Consider the following 24,923-nt stretch of genomic DNA (forward strand, 5'->3'; position numbering starts at 1 on the left):
GTCTTTTTCTATTTATGTAACTTACTGCAGTAATTTTAAAATACACTATTCTATATTTGAACTCCGGAAAAGCAACCATTAAAAATATCCCAGTCTTTTTCTATTTATGTAACTTACTGCAGTAATTTTAAAATACACTATTCTATATTTGAACTCCGGAAAAGCAACCATTAAAAATATCCCAGTCTTTTTCTATTTATGTAACTTACTGCAGTAACTTACTGCAGTAATTTTAAAATACACTATTCTATATTTGAACTCTGTTGTCTGATATCACCAAAAAAACAAAAAAAAATTGCTCTCTGAATTCGGAAACCGAAATTGGAGAAAGAGAGAGTGTGCGTGAAAATGGCGGTAGAGGAGTTTTTGAAGCAGTGCCAGCAGTCGGGTGATGCTGCGTACGCTGCCTTCAGATCGCTTCTGGAGAGGCTTGAGGATCCCAAGAGCCGCTCTGACGCTCGGGTGTTCCTTTCGGATCTTTTTTCCCGGGTCGGATCCTCCGACGATTGCTTCCACAAGTACCATTTCCGGATCCAGGACATTCATTTGAACCAGTATGAAGGTAGGAATTTATAATTAAACAACTTTTTTTTTATGAATATTGATTTTTCTTTTTCTTTTTGGCCTTAAAGAAAACATTTTGTTTTTTGCTTTGTCTTTTTACGCTTATCAAGGGAACCAAACCAATCAAGATTGCTGGAGTCTTCATTTCCCGAGAAAAAAAAAAAGAAAGACAGAACTGATAACGATGTCTGGTTTTGTCGTTTACTTCGAAACCGATCCCTGTCCCACAAAATAAAGTAATTAAATTTCTTAGCAGGGAAAGGCACATGAGCATTGATTGATTTGATTTAAAATGAAATTGGTATGTTTAGATTATATTCTCTGCCTCCTAGACAGCTAAGCTCATCAAGCAACGTCTACTGGCAATACATAAACAAACCATGTCAATCCAATACTATAACCAAATAGAAGGATTCTTTGAAATGAAAATTTCGGTTTCAGAAAGAGATTCAAAACTATATAAGAAATAAGGTTGATGCTGTGAATGGCGCTTCAATTATAATGAAATATTTAATATGATATTTGAACTTTAAAAATATTTAATGTGGTATCTGAATTATGAATTTGTTAATTAATGTGGTACTTGGAGAGTTGTTTATCCGCATTTGTCATCGTTTGAAGCTAGTCATGTTAGGGGCAAATATCACATTATTTAACAAATTCATGTTCAGGTAGAGATTTTTAAAGTGCAGATACTATATTGAATATTTAACTATAATTTAAGGGTCATACATGACTTTAACCCTAGGAAATATACTATGCAAAATTACAAATGATGGGATCCAATATAGTATCTTTTAGGCTATCAATGGCCAATAACTGACTCATAATTGTGGCAATGTTCACTTCTTCCTCAATTCTATAGTGCCTTATATTGACATATACCATTGAAGCCAAACCAATAGGTTTAGATTTACCTACTCCAATGCCAATATCAATTTTCAAGATATGCTTGCTTCACGAGCCTCCAATGACTTACTTCTTGATCTATTCTTGAATAATCACTCGTTGGATTAGGCTAGAGATAGTTTAGGAGAAAGAAGTTTTACTAGCGTCATTGAGATTCTCATTTGCACTAGTATATGTATCTATGCATATTGCACATTTCACATTCTATTAGCAACAGAATTTAATAACACACATGTACAATCCTATAAGGAATAAAATTTTAACTCAACCCTAAATAGAATTTAGATATATGCCCATGTAGATGTACTAATGGATTTGGGTACACTTGACTCGACCCGTATTCCAATAACCATTTTTAACGTTGGCTCTATTATTTAATTTAGATCTCTATTGTTAATCTTACACCAATTTATTTCAAATGAAAGCCACATATGGGCATGCAGACATGTGTGCACACATTAAATCTCACTCAATTTAGTAATGGTTCCTGCTCATCTGTTTACTTTTTATATAGCAGAATGATAAATAGCCTGTAATATGCTTGTCATGCTTCATGAGTTTTGTTGCTTTAACATATTTTGCACCAAGTGCAGGTTATCGAGGAAGGAAGAAACTCACAATGCTGGTGATCCCTAGCATTTTTATACCAGAAGACTGGTCATTTACCTTTTATGAAGGACTCAATAGACACCCAGATTCCATTTTCATGGACAAGACAGTTGCTGAGCTTGGCTGTGGAAATGGATGGATAACAATAGCCATTGCTGAGAAATGGTTGCCTGAAAAGGTTCATTTTTTGTGGTTTTCATTCTATTGGCACAAACTGAGAATGTTTTTCGTGTTCCTTACGCATAAACAATTTAAGTATTTGATGCTCATCAATAATCTTTTTTTATGTGCCTGAACAATCTTCTGCAGGTGTATGGCCTTGATATAAATCCAAGAGCAGTGAAGGTTTCTTGGATAAACTTATACATGAATGCTTTTGATGAGAAAGGCCAACCAATATATGATGAAGAAAAGAAAACCTTACTGGACAGGGTGGAGTTTCATGAATCTGATCTGCTGGCTTATTGTAGGGAACATGATATTCAACTTGAACGAATTGTTGGATGCATACCACAGGTACTGTTGCAGTTAACAATTCATATAGATTTATCTAATATAGTAAATAATGAAGTTACATAAAATCCTAGTCCCACTATAATTTCCTTTTTTTCTTGCAGATTCTAAATCCAAACCCAGAGGCAATGTCAAAAATGATCACAGAAAATGCAAGCGAGGAATTTCTATACTCTTTGAGTAATTATTGTGCACTTCAGGTTGGATGACACTTTATTTATTCCATGCTAATTAATGTGTAGTTTGTTAGAAAATTAGTAAAGTGCTACAAGCTTAGTTATCTGACTGTTTACTCATTCATGCCCGTGGTCTTGAATAAGGTTCTTTTTTACAGTAAACTTACTTTTAACCAAGACATAAACATTGGCTGGCGCTCTTCCAAAGAAACTTAGGGGTCATCTCTGCACTTGTTGATTATTAGAGCTAGACTAACTTTGGGTTGATTTTATAAAATTTAAATGTACAAACTGATCTGCTAGGTGGACATGCTGGCTCCTTGTGTGCTAGCTTTCAACAAGAAATCTCTAGTGATCGGTTCCTGTCAATTCAGCTTGTGAGCTTATCAAGATAATTCAACATCAGAAATTCATATTAGCAACTGCTGTCTATAATTACTTTCATACAATGGCATAAGTTCTTTTCTTGGCTCATGCCTGAAACTTGGGTGGATATTAATAGTGCTACTTATTTAATTATTTCAACTTTGATCTGGAAATTAAGTAAACTAGTTAAATGTCTTTTAGAATGTCCATGTTTTAGTTTTCCCTTTTGGTACAGTGAATAGGATTAGTCTTCCTCTGTTTCCTTTTTTCCTTCTTTACACTTATTTTTTATTATTATTTTTTCATCAAGTATGGGCCCATAGCCATGAACCCAATCTCGATGGTTCCTGTAACTAATAGAACACTGTTATATTTTGGCAAAAAGGTTGCATCCATGATTGAGTGTCTCTGTTTCTTTTATTATTCTATATTTAGAGCTCTTTCAGGATGAACTTGGCTTAACTCTGGAAACCTGGACATGTTATTGTGGAAACACTAAGAAATAAATCAGTGTGAAAACTGAATGTATATTGGAAAACTGCTTCATCAGAATTATACAAGAATCTTAGGTTTATATACAACTAACTAGGGGTTAAACTAGGAAACTAAATCTTCCTTAATTCTAGGGATACAAATACTTAATTCTAGAGATACAAATATAAATATACAGATTACAAGATTACAACCAGTTGTAAATAAGTGTTTTCCCACACTCCCCCTCAAGCTGGTGAATAGGTGTTTTCTATTCCCAGCTTGAAAATAATTTCTTGAAATGTTGCACTGCTGAGACCTTTAGTCAACACATCTGCAAGTTGAGCCTTGGTTGATACATAAGGTGTACAAATCAACCCACTGTCTAGTTTCTCCTTTATGAAATGCCGGTCTACTTCAATGTGTTTTGTTCTGTCATGTTGCACAGGATTGTGTGCAATGCTTATCGCAGACTTGTTATCACAGTAGAGTCTCATTGGTCCACCCCACTTGATCTTCAAGTCTTCTAGGATAATCTTTAACCATAGTAGTTCACAAATTCCTTGAGCCATTGCTCTGAACTCTGCTTCAGCACTTGATCTTGCCACCACATTCTGTTTTTTACTCCTCCAAGTCACAAGATTACCACCTAAGAAAGTGCAGTAGCCTGAGGTGGATCTTCTATCAGTTACTGAACCTGCATAATCAGCATCTGTATATGCTTCTAGAACTAACCCCGAATTTCTTTTGAATAAGATACCTCTCCCAGGATTGGCCTTCAAATAGTGCAATATACAGTAGACAGCCTGTAGGTGCACTTCTTTAGGACTATGCATAAATTGACTTACCACACTCACAGCATATGCTATATCAGGTCTAGTATGTGAGAGATAAATGAGTCTTCCAACTAATCTTTGGTACATCTCTCTATTTACAGCAGTATCTTCATTAGCTTCTCCAATTTTATGATTAGGATCTATAGGGGTATTTGCAGGTTTACATGCAAGCTTCCCAGTTTCCTTCAGAAGATCCATCACATATTTCTGTTGTGAGATAAAAATACCATGCCGTGAGTGAGCTACTTCAATTCCTAGGAAGTACTTCAATCTCCCTAGCTCTTTTATCTCAAATTCTCTAGCCAAACACTGTTTTAGAGATTCTCTCTCTTTTTCATCATCTCCAGTTACAATTATATCATCAACATACACTAATAGAACTGTGACTCTCCCCGAATCAGAGTGCTTGATAAACAATGTGTGATCTCCTTGACTCTGTTTATATCTCATTGCTAGCATCACTTTGGCAAATCTCCCGAACCAAGCTCTAGGAGACTGTTTAAGGCCATATAAAGCCTTTTTTAGCCTGCATACTTTGTTTGCTTCTAGATGACCTCCAAATCCCGGTGGAACCTTCATATATATTTCTTCTTCCAAATCACCATGTAAAAAAGCATTCTTTACATCAAATTGTTGAAGCTGCCAATTATAATTTGCAGCCAATGATAACAAAATCCTAACTGTATTCATCTTCGCAACTGGAGCAAAGGTTTCCTGGTAATCCACTCCATAGGTTTGAGTGTAGCCCTTAGCCACTAACATGGCTTTATACCTTTCAACAATACCATCTGCCTTGTATTTTACAGTGAAAACCCATTTACACCCCACTGGATTTTTTCCTTTAGGCAACCCTACCAGTTCCCATGTCTGATTTTTCTCTAAGGCCTCCATTTCTATTTTCATGGCTTGCTTCCATTTCTCACTAGATAATGCCTCGGATAATGTAGTTGGAACAGAAATAGTGTTTAGGCTCACAAGAAAATTTTTGTGGGATGGTGAGAATTTTTCAAATGACACAAAATTAGATATTGGGTATAGTGGATGCTTGGTACATTCTCTAGTTCCTTTCCTAATGGCAATAGGCAAATCATAATCACTAGTTATAGTTCTAGGAGATTCATGCTCATTTTGAGAAACAGAGTCAAAAACTGTAGTTATCTCATTTCCAGAGTTAGGATCAGGTTCTTGGACTGGCACTGGTTCAGGATCTGGAATTTTCCTTCTTGAGTACACCTGTAATTCCTTCATAGAATCAAGAACAATATTATCCTTTGTCACATCTTTCGTATTTGGAATGGGTTCAGACTCAAATTCAGTGTTTGACTTGGGCTCAGCAGAAATAGGTTTCGACTCAGAAGAATTAATGGGTGTAAATGTTGAAGAAGGGGGCAAATCAAGCAAAAAGAAGTCTTTATCCTTATCTTCCATGAATGAAGTCTCCCCCTGAAGATAAGATTGAGTAAAAAATGGTTTATTTTCTTCAAAAGTGACATCTGCAGACACATAAAATTTTTTGGTAGGAGGATGATAACACTTATATCCTTTTTGAGTTGAGGAATACCCCACAAAAATACACTTAATCGCTCTTGGATCCAACTTTCCCCTGTTATGACTGTGAACATGAACAAATGATGTACAACCAAATATCCTAGGTGTGAGATTGTTTGTGGTATTGAGGTTGGGATAAAATTGTGAGAGTAGTTCCATAGGAGTTTTAAATCCCAAAACTCTTGAAGGTAACCTATTTATAATGTGTGTGGCAGTGAGAACAGCTTCCCCCCAATAAGATTTAGGTACATTTGCTTGAAAAAGAAATGCTCGGGTTGTGGCTAGTAAATGGCTGTTTTTCCTCTCTGCCACTCCATTCTGCTGTGGAGTATTAACACAAGATGACTCATGGATAATCCCCTCCTTTTGGAAATAGGTGGATAGACTCTGGTTGAAGTAGTCTTTTGCATTATCAGACCTAAATCTCTTGATGTTTACTCCAAAATGATTTTGGATCATGTTTTGGAAGCTTAAAAACACACTATTCACATCTGATTTGGATTTAAGTAAAAAAACCCAAGAGACCCTAGTACAATCATCTATAAATGAAACAAACCATCTCGCACCAGAAATATTAGGAATTGTAGAGGGACCCCAAATGTCACTATGAATCAAGTAAAAGGGAGTAGAACTTCTTTTGTTACTGATTGGAAAAGACACACGTCTATGTTTTGCAAATTCGCAAATATCACAATGAAAATCTTCAACATTTAATTCTTTGAACAAAGAAGGAAACATGTTTCTCAAAGTTCCAAAAGAAGGATGTCCAAGACGAAAATGATAAAGCCAGATTTTGTCTTTATTGGAAGATTTTTCAGAAAGAAATGACAAAGGTAAACTATTTTTGATACTACTTGTGTTATTTGATGTCTCAAGATAGTATAGTCCATCCTTCTCCTTAGCAAGTCCAATCATCTTCCTCGAACTCTGGTCCTGAAATTCACAATAAGAGGGATAAAAAGTTACTTTGCAATTCATATCTCTGGTAAGTTTTTGTATAGATATCAGATTAGTAGACAATCCAGGAACATGAAGAACATTTTTGAGAACAAACGAGGGATTAACTTGAACATCTCCTAATCCTGCCACTGTGGTAAGTGAACCATCAGCAACAACAATTTTCTTATTACTAGGACATAGGTTATATGTACTAAACTTTTGTGGGGAATATGTCATGTGGTCTGTGGCTCCTGAGTCAATGACTCAAGAACTCGTAATAGGCTTAGCCGAGACATTTAATCCATGAGAACCGAAAGCTTTACCTGAATTAGAAACTTTACCCAAAGAACATACCATAGTAGGCTTTTCAAGGATTTTCAATAAGTTTCTCAGCTTTTCAATCTCTTCCCTGTTGAACTCTCCTTGTTTCTGAGATATCTGTAGTATTCCAGTGATTTTCCCAGTTAACATTTCCTCAAATTGAGTGATAGTGATATCTTTCTTTGAAAGGGTTCGGCAATGAAGGCCTAAACAGGATTCGGCAATGAAGGCCTAAAAAAGTCAGCAATGAAGGCTGAAAATTTTTCTTCCCAAGAAGAGCCTAAAGCTCTGATACCATGTGGAAACACTAAGAAATAAATTAGTGTGAAAACTGAATGTATATTGGAAAACTGCTTCATCAGAATTATACAAGAATCTTAGGTTTATATACAACTAACTAGGGGTTAAACTAGGAAACTAAATCTTCCTTAATTCTAGGGATACAAATACTTAATTCTAGAGATACAAATATAAATATACAGATTACAAGATTACAACCAGCTGTAAATAAGTGTTTTCCCACAGTTATAATCTATCAGGGCACAAAATTTTAAATCCTTTTCTGTCCTGAAAAGTTTTGTGAACTTTGAATTCTCTCTCTTGTATCATATAGAGTTCGTTCACTCTAGTTATCATTCATGTACGTTTTATCTTCTTTCTTTTTCTTTGGCACAAAGGAGACTGCAGTTTGGGAATAGGGGAATGGGTTGCAGGTGTAGAGATTTGAACCACAAACTTGCTGAATGCTACCCTTAAAGGTGGCCGCATGAACCAACTAAGCTAAGCGTCGGGTTCTATGTTTTACCTTCTTTCAATCCTTAGATCATTTGCTTATAAAATATGCTAAGACAACAAGATTGCTGTCAAATCTGTAAATATCCTGTACTAAGTCATTCTTATGAAAAAAAAAAAGAAAAGAATTTTAAGAAATCTCCTATGTGAATGCATCAACTTAATAATTTCATTCATTTCTGCTATGTAGGGTTTTGTTGAGGATCAATTTGGCTTAGGTCTGATTGCAAGGGCAGTTGAGGAAGGAATTGCTGTCATTAAACCTGCAGGTATTATGATCTTCAATATGGGAGGCCGACCAGGGCAAGGAGTATGTAAACGCTTGTTTGAAAGACGTGGTTTTCGTGTCACCAGGCTTTGGCAAACCAAAGTTCTTCAGGCAAGTAAACCCCTTTTCTCTTGTAACCATTTTTAATCCAGATGTACTCACCTGAAAGATATTGTTACAGGCTGGGGACACTGATATTTCGGCCTTAGTTGAAATTGAGAAGAATAGTCCACACCGTTTTGAATTTTTTATGGGGCTTTCAGGAGATCAGCCTATTTGTGCTCGAACAGCATGGGCTTATGGAAAGGCTGGTGGCCGTATCTCTCATGCATTGTCAGTTTACAGTTGTCACCTTCGTCAACCAAACCAGGTGGGATTTCATCAAGATTTTGGCTTTTAGAGAGTGGTTGTCTTTGCCTTGCTTTGGGAAAAATAAAATGGCTGATCATTCTTTTAAATTGACAGGTCAAAGTAATATTTGAATTTCTTAATAGTGGCTTCCAAGAGATCAGTAGCTCTTTAGATTTGTCTTTTGAAGATGATTTAGTTGCAGATGAGAAGATTCCATTCCTGGCTTTTCTTGCCAGTTCTTTGAAAGAGAATTCATACTTCCCATATGAGCCACCGGCTGGATGCAAAAGATTTCGTGATCTAGTTGCTAGCTTTATGAAAACATACCACCATATTCCACTTACTTCTGATGTAAGAAAACACTCTTGACTCTTGTTTTTTCCCTTCTTTTTCGTGTTATTTCCCTTCTGTTTTCCTGAATGATCTGATTAATCATTTTGCCTGCTGCTAGTAATTTGCTAGAGTTTTGTTTTCTCTTATGCAAATCAAAATGGTTGTGAATTTCCATTGTAACATGTTATTATGATGTGTAATTGTTGAATTGAACAGAGGCTTGGTATAGAAAAGAAGGATAGGCTGTGGTATCATTATACAAATGTTGAAAACCCATGAATATTAACATCCTTTCATTTTTTGATATCATGTAAGCGTAGTTGATCAAGTAGAGTGATTGCTCTATCTATTTTTATTTTCGTATAGGCAGGCTCTTACATTTTGGGAGGTAATTCAACCTGTATTCTTGTTGTATTATTCTACAATATGCTAAACTTGCCTTTTGGCTTCTTCTTGAGTGTTTGTAGGTTTAACTTTTTAAGACATGAAGGAAATGGAATAAAGCTATCTGGGTTGAATATTAGTTTAATCTTCAGTTAATTAAAATGAAAAACATAAAAGGCTGTTACAAAAGTTAATGTACATATTTAACCTGTGCTAGTATGCTTAAGATAGTAATAAGCATATTAAAAAGTACTCATTTGACTGTTGGCATCTGAATAAGAAAAGCATTTACTTGGAGAAACCTTTAACTAAATTTTACATTCAACTTGGGAACATATCATGTCGAGGATTTGTTATAGCAGTAATGCTAGTTGTTGGGGTATGTCTCAGTCATATATTATGGTTGGCAATAGTTCAATGGTGAATAATTCATGTGACAAGGATTATGTGTTCATGTCTTGTAATGAATATGCTAAAATATCCATGAAGCAGTAAAATAGTTTGTATCTATCCAGATGGTTCTATACTTAGCAATCTAGATTCTGGAGGCAAACACATGGTGACCTAACCCTTTAAGTAATAGATAGATAGAATTTTCTATATCTGTATCTTTTTTTGAGATCAATCTGGTTGGCTGGTCATTATGTAACTGTCTACCAAAAGGAGAAAAATTGATTAATGGTAACATATTTTTCTTTCTGGTATTTTTTTGTTACTAGTAAAGCTATTTTTTAGGAACTTTATCAATACGTTTATATTTTGTGGTGGTACAAGACTAAAAGGCTATACGAAGGCAGTGAATGTAATTAATTATCCCCAAAGAAGTGAAATAAGGATGATAACTGGTAAACATCCCTTTTATCATGGATAAATTGTGTCAATCTCCGTGTATGCAAATGCCGTCTATCATGCAAGTGCCAAAGTGTAGCTGTTTGGTGCTTCTTAGTTTGTTTTTCTACTATGACTGGAAAAGAATATTGTGTTATTTGTCTTTTGAGGTATACTTGTGCATTATACAACAATAATTAACTTAGAGTTAACCACCCAAGAGTTATTCGATATCCTTAGTCATATTCTGCTGTATGAGATAAGTATTTTCAGGTTATCCTTATAATAGTTGTTTGGGCATATTGCAAATTAAAATAATGTAATATACCTCTTTCTTCCATGGTCGCCTTTGTAGTTTTATGTTAATTTTTGGGCTTAGCTTTGTGATGCTTGATCAATAAAATAGCTTCCAAGGTGACCTTATGGGTTTTTCATTTCATTAATACATACTACCAGTTGTGAGTAATGTCTTTCTGGTTTCCACCATTTGTATATTGAGCTTCAAATAATGTCAGAATTTTCAATGTCAACAAGTTAGGTGGCTTGAAATTTCTGTAATAATACTGATGTAAGAGTTTTGTTAATAACATCTTGGATTTGGATGCAAAAATTTAAATTCCTTGAACATTGGAAGATACATCAAATAGCTGCTATCCTTGTTTTATTTTTGTAATTAAAAGTAGTTTGCAGCTGAGTACAATGTTTCTGCATCTCAAAGCGGCGCACAGGCAAATGCTGTTTTAACATATCTGATTACCTTAACTATTATCTGTGCTTCTGACTTGTCATTTTCAATTATATGCAAGAATGTTGTTGTCTTTCCTTCGAGGACTGTGGCAATTGAGAATGCTCTTAGGCTGTTCTCCCCTCGCCTTGCAATTGTTGATGAGCATTTGACCCAGAACTTACCCAGGCAATGGTTAACATCTTTGGCTGTTGAGGTATGTTCTATTTGTGATTAAGCTTGTAAACTAGTCAAGCTGCCTTTTAGCGACCTGTAAACGGAGCTCGGCTACACAAACTCGACTTGTTCACTGTTGAGCTGAGCTCAACCTCATGCCACTCATATAACAAGTTGATCTTTGCAAGCCTAATTGAGCTTTGAAAATTCTAATGTTATACACATATATAAATAAAATATAATATTTATTTATTTACAGGATTTATTTGAGTTTTAAATTTGAGTTCAAGCCACAAGTCTACCTTTGCTATCCTTGGGTTGATGATAATTGAGCTGAATTGAGTTGGGCTCATGAGCTCTAGATCAATGTAGCTTGATTATTTTGTTGAGCCGAGCTTGAGTACAAAATATAGACCTCGACAGAGCTCAACTTAAGCTTGAGGTTTGAGTTTCTTAGTCGAGCTGAGCTTGAGCTTATCAGTTATTGACTCAACTTAGCTTGATTACACCTCTATAGTGAAGCTTTGTAATTGTAAGTGAGCCACAGATAACTTGTTCTGAAATGCTGCATTAGACTTTATCATGCAACTTGGACAAATGAATGCACAAGGAGACATAAATCATACTTAAAAGATGATGAAGGTCTTTTTTGTTTTTTATTTTTTAAATCTCTTCTGTATTTTGTAATGATATTATTTTAGTATCATGATATATGGGTTAGGTTTTTTATGTAAGAATGAAGAAAGTAAGGGATTTTGCGTCTGATAGATAGCTCTGTAATAAATACTTCTTGATTTGCTGGAATTTGGAATTAAATGCTTCCAGTTTCAAATATAGATGTCTGCAACCTAGAGGTTCACATTGACGAACTTATCACTATTCCCTGCATCCCCAACCAAAGTTGCTAATATGTGCTACCCGTTACTTAAATGGAGCTATTGAAATAGCCCTCTTTAGGAGTATTGACCATGAATTTTACAATAGATGCTTTTAAATTCAAATGCCCTATGGTCTTTATAGTTTATACCATTTGTCTTTCTCCCCACTATATATGTTTTGAGTCTCCTGACTTCATGAACTTGTAAGTGCCATGCATTGCTAGCCTAAATGGCTAAACATATGCTACTTAATGACTTCACAGGAGCTAGTATATAACCCTATTTAGGAAAGTAATCATTGGTTGGCTGGTGGATTACTGGAAGGTGTCTGAAATCACTTTGGTTTTTCGCTTTTTTAATATTAACCATAATACTTGAGAATGTATTAGAACATGTAGAACAAATAGGGGAAAACAGATAGATAATGCTCCCTCCATTTCAAATTGAATGTCCACTTTAATGTTGTAGGATGTTTCAAAATAATGTCCACTTTCACAAAATGGAAAACACTATTCCAATATCGCCCTTCATTATATACTTACTTTAGGTGGGAACCTCTAGCTTTTATGTCACTTCAAGGTAAAATTTGTAAAGTCAGCAACAAAACCCCATTCCTATAATTTTGGGCCATTTAGTATTTATAAACTAAAACCTAAACTCTAATAACACAATAAACAATAACAGCCTGTTTTACTATATAACACTGTAAACAATGAAAGCCTAACTGATTCTCCATCAATGTAGTTGCTGAGTTTATATATCTATGTTCAGACTGCAGAAACTGGCCTGTCTGAGAATGTACTTACTGTCATTGAAGCACCATGCCAGTCAGATTTAATGATAGAGCTGATAAAAAAGCTAAAGCCACAGGTCGTGGTTACTGGGATAGCTCATTTTGAGACTGTTACTAGTTCAGCTTTTGTGCAACTATTAGATGCCACCGGAGAAATTGGGTCTCGTCTTTTCTTAGACATCTCCGATCACTTTGAATTATCCAGCCTTCCAGGTACCAGTGGAGTACTAAAATATCTATCAGGAACTCCTCTGCCATCACATGCAGCAATCCTTTGTGGCCTGGTAAAGAATCAGGTACATTTTTAAGGAAACTTGGTCAACCCATCACCATGGGGTTTTCTATTTAAGTGGTAACATTCCTAGCCATCAAATGGACTTTCAGTTTCAATCTCTTTTTTTCTTTTTAGTTTGTTATTACTTCAGAAATTCTCATTATTTGTGGCTCAAACCTCTTCACAGGTTTATTCAGATTTAGAAGTTGCCTTTGTAATTTCAGAAGAAGAGGCCATCTTGAAGGCCTTGTCGAAAACTGTGGAAGTACTTGAAGGGAATACATCATTAATTAGCCAGTACTACTATGGTTGTATTTTTCATGAGCTTCTAGCTTTTCAACTTACGGACAGACGTCCACATCCAGAGGTTTGTCAACTAATTCTTGAGTATATAGAATAGAATACACCATTCTTCCATTGGCATTCTTACTTACTAGTGTAAGTATAGATATATTTCAGATTAACATCAAAAGTAACCAGGATTCATTTTTCTCTTAACAATAAGAACAGGCAACCACTATAAAGAATGTTCACAACCTTTTTCTTTAGTGCAGTACATACAATATCTGTCTGAATTTAAGTGTTTCTAGTGTGCTTTATGTACCTTGCAAAAAAAAAAAAGATAGATATTTGGTCATGGTGCTTCTGCATTAAGAACATGAAGTTAAGCTGGACATCAACAGGTCAAAAAATTTTCATTATTAGATCAATTCACTCAGATCATGCATGAATTGACATACTCAGTTTACAGCAATGTTATATCTGGGTGTGCAAAATTGAGACATTGAAATGCTCCCACAAGAATTCCATACTTCTCAGGATGTTTGATAGGGTTACTATCCTTTTTTTTTTTTTTTATACTTGCTGTTCGAGAGCCGTAGGTAGCTGCATGTTTTTAGGCATACAAACCAAATCCTTTTAAAAGATGAAGAGCATATTTCTGCTGAGGAATCTTTCATTCATTAGATGAGTGTTCAACCTCTACACAGAAAAAGGCTTTAGTTCTTCTCCTAGGTCTTTCATGGCAAATTGATGATGAAGCATTGAGTTTTAGCTTATCAATCTTTTCTTCTGCATTTATTGTAACTATAGAGTCATCAATAAGTACCATATTAGTTCTGAACCTTCTCTCGTGAAAAACAGTCATTCGGCAGAAGAATTTTAAGAACTGTTCAAGATTTTCTATCACAAGATTGTAGCCTAAGTTTTTTTTTTTTTTTTTTTTCTCTTTTCGTTTGATTATTCTGCTGTTGAATTCTGTTAAGAATCCAAATCAAGACCAATGGGCATTAAGTGTAGGGCCACCGCTTGAATACAAGACCATAATACCCAAAGCCAAGTTTATGTAGGATGTAGTGCTAGTTTAAACTCCCCTTCAGTCATAGGCTCAAGAAAATAATTGAAAAAATAACAGGCCCTCCATGTGGACTGAAATAGGACTATTTGGATTTTGATGCCAGGTCAAAGAATTAATCAACCTAAAAGTATAAGCAGTTAGTGAGTTCATAGGGGTGTATGTGAACTGGTGCGTTCATTGACCACCTTGGAAGAAGCTCGGTTAGAGCTTGATTATGTTCGTTTATGAAGCTTAACAAGCAAGTTTGAATAATATTTTAGGCTCGATTAGTAAACTGAGTTCAAATTTTAGTAAGCTGAACTCCGTTTTGTTCATGAACAAACTGTTTAGTCCATTCATGACAAACTTGATAATGGCTTGTTTTATCCTTGTCTTGTTGACTCCTATAAGCTTTGATATCTTTTAACACAATTCAAATTATGATTTAAATGCCAATGAAAAGCAGACATATAACAGATTAAAGCCATCCAGTAGTTTTCTAAAATTATTATTGCAGAATAAGCATTTTTTATGCTGAAAAATGGACACATGATAGCTATTGTATGGAAACAGAAGAAAACTTTTCTTCCCATATTAATTGCAGAAAAGAATCAAACGGGTTGGGGAAGGGGGGGCTTTGCTACAAATGAGCACCTTTCTCATTCATTCTCCTAAAAAGGACTGTTTTGGCCCATGAAATCTAGCCTCAAATTGTAGGTTATACTGCTTTAAGCCAGTGGCAAATCTTTAACAAAACTTACAATTATAAGTATGCTAATATGTAAATATTTGTATTACAAAACAATATATTAACGCTAAACCCAAGTTAGAGTTGTAACTTTTACATAGGAATAAATTTTGTTATTGTATATTCAATAGATATATAGAATAAAGAATAATATATATGAACACAATAAATTTAGATTTGAGGGGGCCTAACTGATTTATTTATAAAGAAATTTAAAAATTATTGATAAAATAATATATGTATATGTATATAAAAATTTTCATTTTGGGGGGGGGGGGGGGGGGGCAGCTCCAATTATGATTTACCTCTGCTTTAAAGCCCTCCTTTTTTTAGGGTTTTAAGCCGTTATTTTTCAGCTTAAGCTGAGATCTTGGTGTGAGATTGTGTTTGGATTAGAGCTGAGTTAACTCAGCTGAGCTGAGCTTGAACAGAATTTATTAAGCTTGGCTTGAGCTTTGATTATTGTTCAAGCTCCTTTAGGTCTAGTTAAGCTCAGTGTCACGGACTATGCTTTCTCTCAACAAGCAATAGACCGTGTGGCACTTGAATGGACGCTCCCACCCAAGTCAACCTTCAATAGATCGGTATCTGAACAAATAACCATAAGCCATGGTTAGTCCCAAGCATTCACAATAAGGCACAATATATCGAGATCAATCTCAAGCACACACACAACAAGGCACATTCACATCGAGAAAAAAAAAAACACATCGAGACAACATTCGGGACATTCAATCGTGGTGAATTTTATTATAATCGGGAATCATACATCGGGACTTCCCACCATCACCAGGGCCAAGGGGGTAACCCTTGGTGGATGGCCTAGGCTCACATAGCACCCGGTGAGACAGCCCAACACTACGCTGCCGGCTCACCCCCTAAAGAGCCTTAGAGATTTTAGAGCTATGCTACCAATGACCGTTACAATGTTTGAAATGGGGACACTTTTCCTAGCACAAGGGATCTACCCGGCCATGGCCCTATGCATGGGTGGCTCATGGCAACCTAAGTCCCGGTCATAGCCCTATACAAGGTTGGCTCATGACATCCTCCCCCACCTATTCTATCGACGTGCTCGTCGACTTGCTGGCTTGGAATTCTTCAATCTTCCGTTGAAATCTCTGATGGTCGTGTTCTTTTTTCCAGCTGGTTTCTTCTAGTCCTAATCCCTCTCACTTCACTAAGTATTTTCGAACTAGTCTTCGAGATATTTTGGTTTCTCTGTCGGCTAAGATCTCTTCGACTCGACGCTTTGAGGGTGGCTTCATGGTGATGGCGGCTCTGGTTGGCTCCCTTTTGCTAGCATCTGTAGGATCTGCATGGAAAGGTTTCAGGTTGCTCACATGAAATACTGGGTGCACCTTCATCCACTTTGGTGGGTCGATTTTGTAAGAAGCATTCCCCACCTTGGAAAAGATCCTTACTGGACCCTCATATTTGCGCACCAGTCTACGATCTCTTTTTCTCAAGAACCTGGTTTGTTCAGGAACTAGTCGGACAAGAACCAAATCACCAACATGAAATCGTTGAGCCCTGCGACCCTTGTCTGCCCATTTCTTCATCCGCTTTGATGCTTTCTCCAGGTAGGCTTGTGCAATCTCCGTGTTTTGTTTCCACTCCTTGTTGAGGTTGAAGGCTCTCAAATTTTTTCCTCCATATTGTTCCAAGGAAGTGTGGGGTAGCCTTGATAATTGTCCGGTGACCACCTCAAATGGGCTCTTGTTGGTGGAAGAGCTTTTGTTGGAATTAAAGCAGAGTTGAGCAACATCCAATAATGAAGGCCAGTCCTTCTGATTGGCTTGTACAAAGTGCCTCAAGTATTCCTCTAGTAATCCGTTGAACCGTTCCGTTTGACCATCAGTTTGAGGGTGATAGCTTGAGGAGATGTTGAGTTGGGACCCCAATATCTTGAAAAGTTCTCTCCAGAAGGACCCCGTGAATCTCGGATCTCTATCGCTGACAATGTTTTGAGAGAGGCCCCAATATTTGACCACATGTTTGAACAATAGTCGAGCTGTGTCTTCCGCTGTACAATACTTGTGAGCGGGAATGAATGTGGCGTACTTAGAGAACTGGTCAATCACCACCAAGATAGCTCCAAGATCACCAACCTTGGGTAGGCTCGAAATGAAATCGAGGGAGATGCTTTCCCACGGTTTAGTGGGTACTGATAATGGTTCAAGCATGGCCGCAGGTTTCCTCTTTTCGACTTTGTCTTGTTGGCAAATGAGGCAAGTCTTCATATAGTCCATCACATCTTGTCGCATGTGGGGCCAATAGTATCCCTATTTCAATAACGCCAAGGTGCGTTGCCAGCCCGGGTGTTCGGCCCATAGTGTGTCATGACATTCCCTCATCAGCATCTGTCTCAGACCTCCTGCTCTTGGCACAAACACTCGAGGTCCCTTGGTTCACAAGATCGCATTTTCCTGCCAGAAATACTTGGACTTCCCTTCTTCCACTAGCTTCAGGATGGCATAGGCTTACGGGTCCTTCCTTAAATGATCTCCAATCAACTTATGAATGTCTATAATGGCTCTACTAGCCGCCATTGGGGCCATTCTTCTAAGGGCCGCTAAATCTGTTCGCCTGCTCAATGCATCCGCCACTTGATTGGTCTTTCCAGCAGTGTGCTCAAAACAAAAGTCGAACTCCGCTAGAAATTCCTGCCACCTAGTTTGTTTCGCTGTAAGCCTTGGTTAGGTGAGGAAATGGCTAACAGCCGCATTGTTTGTCTTCACGACAAAGTGTGAACCCAACAAGTAATGTCGCCAAGCCCTCAAGCAGTGAACCATCGCCAAGAGCTTTTTTTCCTGGCCCGTATATTTCCTCTCAGCTTCACTTAGCTTTCTACTTTCAAATGCTATCGGGTGATGTTGTTGTAAAAGCACTCCTCCAATAGCAAAATCAGATGCATCCGTCTGAACTTCGAAAGGCTTTTCAATATCAGGGAGAGCTAAGATGGGATCCTTCATAATAGCGTTCTTCAATCCTTCAAAGGCCTCTTGGCACTCATTCGTCCAACACCATTTATGCTCCTTCTTCAATAGCTCCGTGAGGGCCGTGGTCTTGCGAGAGTACCCTTCCACAAACTTTCTATAATAGTTGGCTAGTCCCAAAAATGAGCGGAGCTCACTAACATTCTTCGGTGTTGTTCATTCCTTGATGGCCCTAACCTTTTCCATGTCCATTCGAATGTGGCCACGTCCGACAATGTGACCGAGAAAATGGATTTGGGTCTGAGCAAATGCACACTTCTCCCTTTTTACATATAACTAGTGGTCCTGTAACCTTCGAAGCACCTGGCACAGGTGTTCTTGATGTTCTTCCAAGGTGGAGCTATATACCATTATGTCGTCTAAATAGATGACTACAAATTTGTCTAGGTAGTCATGGAACACCTGATTCATCAATGTTCAAAATGTGGCAGGAGCATTGGTTAGTCCAAAGGGCATAACAAGAAATTCAAATGCACCATACCGTGTTACACAAGTGGTTTTTGGCTCATCTCCCTCAACAATTCTGAGCTGATGGTAGCCAGATCTCAGGTCCAATTTGGAGAAGTACTTGGCCCGGCTCAATTGATCAAACAAGTCTGCTATAAGAGGGATAGGATATTTGTTTCTTACGATGACTTTGTTCAGGGCCCTGTAGTCAACACATAATCGCAAACTTCCATCATGCTTCTTCTGAAATAGCACTGGCGTTCCGAAAGGAGCCTTTGATGGTCTGATGAACCCGGCTTGTAGAAGCTCATCTAACTGTTTTTTTAGTTCGGCCAACTCTGGCGGGGCCATGCGATAAGGGGCTCTAGCAGGGGGTTTCGCTCCTGGGAAGAGCTCAATTTCATGGTCCACTACTCGTCGAGGGGTAGAACTTTAGGCAACATCTTTGGCATCACCTCTTTGAATTCTTCCAGCACTTTTTTCACGCCATCGGGTATTGGTTCTACTTTCGACCCTTCTTTGTAGATTGGCATAGCCACAAAGGAGGGTTCCCCTCTCTTTACCCCTTTCTTGAACTGCAAAGCTGAAATCATTTTCTTCCCACTCTTTGGTAAGATATTGGCTGGCACCACACATGGGTGTTCCCCTAAGAACAACAAGCAGCTAGCGGCGGGGATAGGGATCACCTGAGCCAACATTATGAAGTCCAATCCAAGGACGACATCAAAGTCATCTATGGGGAAACTGTAAAGTCTACCTTCCCTTCCCATGGCCCCAATTTGGTTGTCACACTCTTGGAGCTTCCACTGATCGCAAAGGCTAGCGAATTGACCGCCTTTATTCGTCCACAGTCTCTGCTAACTTGGAGACCACACCTTTTTGTTTCTTCTGGTGTGATGAAAGTATCGGTTGCACCCGTATCCACCATGGCCTTGGTGGCCGTCTCATTGATCATTAAGCTGACATACATCAAGCCTCTACTCTGTTCTTTCTTTATAGTGTTCAGTTGGGTGTGGAGGGCATTGAGGAACCTTATTGAGCCCATCCTGGCTGGCTCCTTTTCAACTTCTTCAACGCTCTCTGGCGCTTTTGCGGACTATTGAGACGAGGTTCTTAAGGCATTAAGGGCTCCTCTATGCGGGCATTCGGCCACCCGATGCGGCCCCTTGCAAAGAAAGCAAGCTAGCGGTTGCCTAGGCTTGAAAATCACTGTGTTGTTTGTTTTGGGTTGGGTGCTATCTCGACCAAAGGACCTCCTGTCTGATCCTCCATTGAAGGGCCGGTCCAACCTAGTCATCTTTCTCCCACTTCCAAAGTTGAAGCTACTGTCAGATGATGGAGGATTTTTCCGTTTTGAGGAGTCATCATTATAATCGTGGAGACGTTCAGCTGCAGCCATGGCCGTGGCCATGTCTTGCACTTTCTGTCTTTGTAGTTCTGTCCTGGCCCAAGGGTTGAGGCCCTCAAGAAAATAGAACATCTTGTCCTTTTCGGACATGTCTCGAATATCCAACATCAAAGTAGAAAAGCTCCTTACAAACTCTCGCACTGATCCTATTTGCACCAATTCTCGGAGTCTCTTTCGAGCCATATACTCCACATTCTCAGGGAAAAACTGGTTTTTCAATTCTTGCTTCAGGCCGTCCAAGTCTTAATCGGGCACTCGTCATTGACAAACTTGGAGCGCCACCAAAGCTTGGCATCTCCTGTGAGGTACATCAACGCCATTGCTACCTTGTCTTCCTTTGAATCCGTGTGTACCACTTGAAAGTACTGCTCCATGTCAAACAAGAAATTTTCAAGTTCCTTAGCATCCCTTGCCTCCTCATAACATTGAGGCTCCGGCACCTTGGGCCTTTTTCCCCTTTCCATCGAGCTTGAACCCGATCTGGCCATAGCCATTTGTAAGATGCTCACCTGTGCTCTGAGCTCCTCAAACTCCTTTTGGAGAATATTCAAGGCATCTCTAGCCTCCTCGCTCACGTTGTGCAGAGTATCGGACAACTCCCGCTGGGTTGTCTCGATCTCCATCACTCGGTCTTTAGTCGCCATGTGAGTTTTCATTGCGGCCACCGCGGCTTCAAGTTCCTCAATTCTCTGTTGATGATTGGGTCCACCACTTATGGCCATCTCATCCATTTTCTAGCACTTTTCAATCGTGCTCTGATACCACGTGTCACGGACTATACTTTCTCTCAACAAGCAATAGACCGTGCGGCACTTGAATGGACGCTCCCACCCAAGTCAGCCTTCAATAGATCGATATCTGAACAAATAACCATAAGCCATGGTTAGTCCCAAGCATTCACAATAAGGCACAATATATCGAAATCAATCTTAAGCACACACACAACAAGGCACATTCACATTGAGAAAAAGAAAAACACATCGAGGCAACATTTGGGACATTCAATCGGAGTGAATTTTATTATAATCGGGAATCATACATCGGGACTTCCCACCATCACCAGGGCCAGGGGGGCAGCCCTTGGTGGATGGCCTAGGCTCGCATAGCACCCGGTGAGACAGCCCAACACTACGCTGCCGGCTCACCCCCTAAAGAGCCTTAGAGATTTTAGAGCTATGCTACCAGTGACCGTTACAATGTTTGAAATGGGGACACTTTTCCTAGCACAAGGGATCTACCCGGCCATGGCCCTATACATGGGTGGCTCATGGCAACCTAAGTCCCGGTCATGGCCATATACAAGGTTGGCTCATGACACTCAGCCTGTACAAGGAAGAATTCAGATGGGCTTGCTCAATATAGCCCGGGGTGAGAACTTGGGAAAAGTTTTGATTTATGATTTCTAAGATGTTCTCTTACTATATGTTCTTGAATGGTTTAACTGTTTAGCATCCTACCTGAAATCAAATTAGCAATAGGTGGAGAAGAGAACTAACCTGAATATAAGGGATGGTACAACTTAAACACCCACCGTCACTAATGCCTAGGCACCATACTAACCAACCTTAATATAAGGGATAATGCAACTTAAACACCCCACCCCCAGATGGACAACAAATAAGGGGCAATAAAACAACAAAAAGCGAATATGGTAACAAGTAACCTGGGCTGGTGATACCACATTTAGCATCTATCCTGAAACTCATTAGCAAATGTTCAAGAAGCTAATCCAAAATATAACATCATGAAAAATTCTAAATCAAACCATTACAGGATACCACCACTTGATTTATGATTTCTAAGAGGTGCACTTATCTAATGTTAAATATATTTTCTTATAGATATCTTTCACGTACCTTTCATGTTCTATTATATATAAAGTGAATTTTTACTGTGCGTTGTTATTTCTGAATCTAAGATTTCTTCTCATATGAGGAGCTCTTTCTACTTTCATACAGAGATCTGAAAAGTCCAAATCAGTTGAGGTGATTGGGTTTTCTACTTCAGCAATCTCAGTCCTTAATAATGCTGAATTATCCATTTCTGATAACGGAAACTCCCTTGTACATATGGATGTGGATCAATGGTTCCTGCCAACTCCTTCTCTAGTTAAGGCTGCTATCTTTGAAAGTTTTGCACGACAAAATATGGCTGAGTCTGAAATTGATGTCACTCCTATTATAAAGCAATTTGTTAAGAGCAATTATGGGTTCCCAACTGATAGCAGCACAGAATTTATATATTCAGACTGCTTGCAAGCTCTTTTCAGTAAGGTGGTCCTTTGCTGTGTTCATGAAGGTGGAACTATGTGCTTTCCAGCTGGCTCTAATGGCAATTATGTTTCTGCTGCCAAATTTTTGAAAGCAAATATTGTAAACATCCCTACAAACTCTGAAGAAGGCTTTAAGCTGACAGAGGAAATACTCAACAAAGTGCTTGAGACGGTGAAAAGGCCTTGGGTATATATTTCTGGTCCAACAATCAACCCAACTGGCTTGCTTTACAGCAACAAAGAGATGGAAAACATTTTAACTGCGTGTGCAAGAGTTGGGGCAAGAGTGGTGATTGATACTTCATTCTCAGGACTGGAATTCGACTTTGAAGGTTGGGGTGGCTGGAATTTGGAGGGCTGTTTGTCAGAGCTGTATTCCTCTGACAAATCCTCTTTCTGTGTTTCTCTACTTGGAGGACTGTCTCTCAAACTGCTTAGTGGAGCATTGAAATTTTCATTTCTGGCTCTAAACCAACCACTTTTAATTGATGCATTTCATGGCTTTCCTGGCTTAAGCAAACCTCATAGTACAGATAAATATGCAATCAAGAAGTTGCTGGCTCTGAGAGAGCAGAAAGGAGGCATGTTGGATGTTGTCACAGAACAAATAAGAAATTTGGAAATCAGAGCTAAGCGTTTGAAAGAGGTAACCTTTTCTTCCCCTTCCATCTCCGAGTCCGAGGTGTTCACTCTCGCCATCTATTATTTATAACTTTATTTGTTTCTCTTAACATGTGTGAAAGATATGCTTTTTTTTTTTTTTTAATGGAAGCATGAAAGGTATACTTAAAGCAGGTGTGGATCAATATCTTATCCCACTACTTTTTTAAAAAAATAGCACTTGATCTGCATCAATTACTAAATTTTTACTGTAATTACAACCAGTTAATTCCAAATCTAGTTATCCCACTCCTGGCATAATCTTATTTGTTGTCCTTGAGTGGATTGTTTTGAATGCTAGATATGTAAGTCGCATTTTTTCCCTCAAACTTTGCAGTTAACTTTTCTTTGTTATTATTCTTTTAACAGGCCCTTGAAAAATGTGGGTGGGATGTGCTTAGACCCTGTGCTGGTGTTTCAATGGTGGCAAAGCCCTCTTTCCTCAACAAGGCTGTAAAGCTCTGTCCTTCACTTAAAGACACAGACAGTGGTGAAAGGGGTGCCACCTATGAAGTTATGCTCAACGACGCAACCATCAGGGAAGCCATTGCCAAGACCACAGGCTTGTGCATCAATAGTGGCTCATGGACTGGAATTCCTGGCTACTGTCGCTTCACCATTGCCTTGGAAGATAGTGAATTTGAGCAAGCATTGGCTTGTTTAGTGAAATTCAAAAGCATAGTCGATAACTGAATTTTGCTATCATTACCTATTATCTAGTTCAGTGCAAGGCATAATGGAAAAACCATTTCCACAGGTTTTTAAAGAAAGATGATTCTTGTTTGCTTGGGCAAGTGCTTTTATAAAGCCATTGCTACTTATTTGCTCTTCTCCATGTGATCATTCCTCAAGCATATAATAAAGGAATGCAATTACTTTGTGTTTTAAATCATGATTTTAAACCTTTAATTTTACCTTCTTTTTTTTTTTTTTTTTTTTTTTGCACCAATCCTGCCTTATCATCTTACTCTGTCTATGTATTTGAAATAATATAAAAAGATGGAACTTTAAATTCACAAATATCTATAAAAATAAAAAATTTGAATTTTTTTATTAAATAAAGATCCTACAAATTAATAAATATAAAAATAATCATGAAAATCATATGTCAACCAATCACGAAAGAACACATGGCTGGGAAGAGCGACTTGGCAGGAGAAATAATGTGGCATTCGGTTGATATTTAGTGTTTTGGTGTTAAGTACTAGTTGTTTGATTTCAAAGATGGGTGTTTATAATAGGATCCTTAAAATTAAATTAACAGATTAAATCAAATTAATTTAATTAATTAGTCAATCATCCAATTAATTTTAATTGATTATTAAAAATAATTTTAAAAAAATTTCAATTTTCGATTAATATAGTTTGATAACCGAATAAAGCAAATTAATTGAAATATAATAAACTCCTATATAAAATTAAAAATACATAAAATAATTTGTTTTATTTTATAAGTTTTTTAAAATAATATTTGTATATTTTGTTGGATGATTGTATTTAGTTTATTTTAAATATGAAAAATCAAGAGATTAAAATATAATTTAACTTGAATGTATTTTATTATTTGGTTAACTTAAAAAATTAATTAAATTAATCGAATTAAATTTGATTAGTTAATTTTGAAATTAAAAATTTTGATTTTAAATAATTTAATTTGAAATTAACCAAATACTATTAAAAATTTGTTTAACACCAATGAAATTTTACTGACAGAATTAATCGATAGAATTTTTTTATTAATAATTATTAATGAATTACTAACGGATAAAAGCAATCCATGTCTTATATACTTAAAGTGATGAGACAAGTGTCATATGGGACAAACATTTTGACTACACTATCTCTTACTATTATATACTTGAGAAAACAATAACAAAATCAAGTTTCTTTCCATGTCTATGTATATTACTATATGATTCTATTTGTATGCTTAAAAATGCTAACTTCTAATAATTAAAGATAATTAATAAAGAATAGGGCGTTTATTATTTTATTAATT

The 24,923-nt window shown here is 37.4% G+C and overlaps 1 protein-coding gene across 1 annotated transcript; it reads left to right on the top strand.

The window, feature by feature from the left end:
• The first annotated feature begins 297 nt into the window (after positions 1-297).
• Positions 298-23,813, top strand: MMT (methionine S-methyltransferase). Its single transcript, XM_022869031.2, has 12 exons — positions 298-562; positions 2,067-2,260; positions 2,392-2,598; positions 2,700-2,795; positions 8,235-8,423; positions 8,494-8,682; positions 8,778-9,014; positions 11,015-11,149; positions 12,759-13,076; positions 13,242-13,421; positions 21,951-22,910; positions 23,294-23,813. Exons 1-12 carry the CDS (start codon positions 349-351, stop codon positions 23,615-23,617), a joined length of 3,243 nt encoding a protein of 1,080 aa, XP_022724766.1. The 5' UTR covers positions 298-348; the 3' UTR covers positions 23,618-23,813.
• The last annotated feature ends 1,110 nt before the right edge of the window (positions 23,814-24,923 follow it).

Source organism: Durio zibethinus, chromosome 28 (genome assembly GCF_047325235.1).
Source record: "Durio zibethinus cultivar Kanyao isolate XHJ-2024 chromosome 28, ASM4732523v1, whole genome shotgun sequence".
Classification (NCBI taxonomy): Eukaryota; Viridiplantae; Streptophyta; class Magnoliopsida; order Malvales; family Malvaceae; genus Durio; species Durio zibethinus.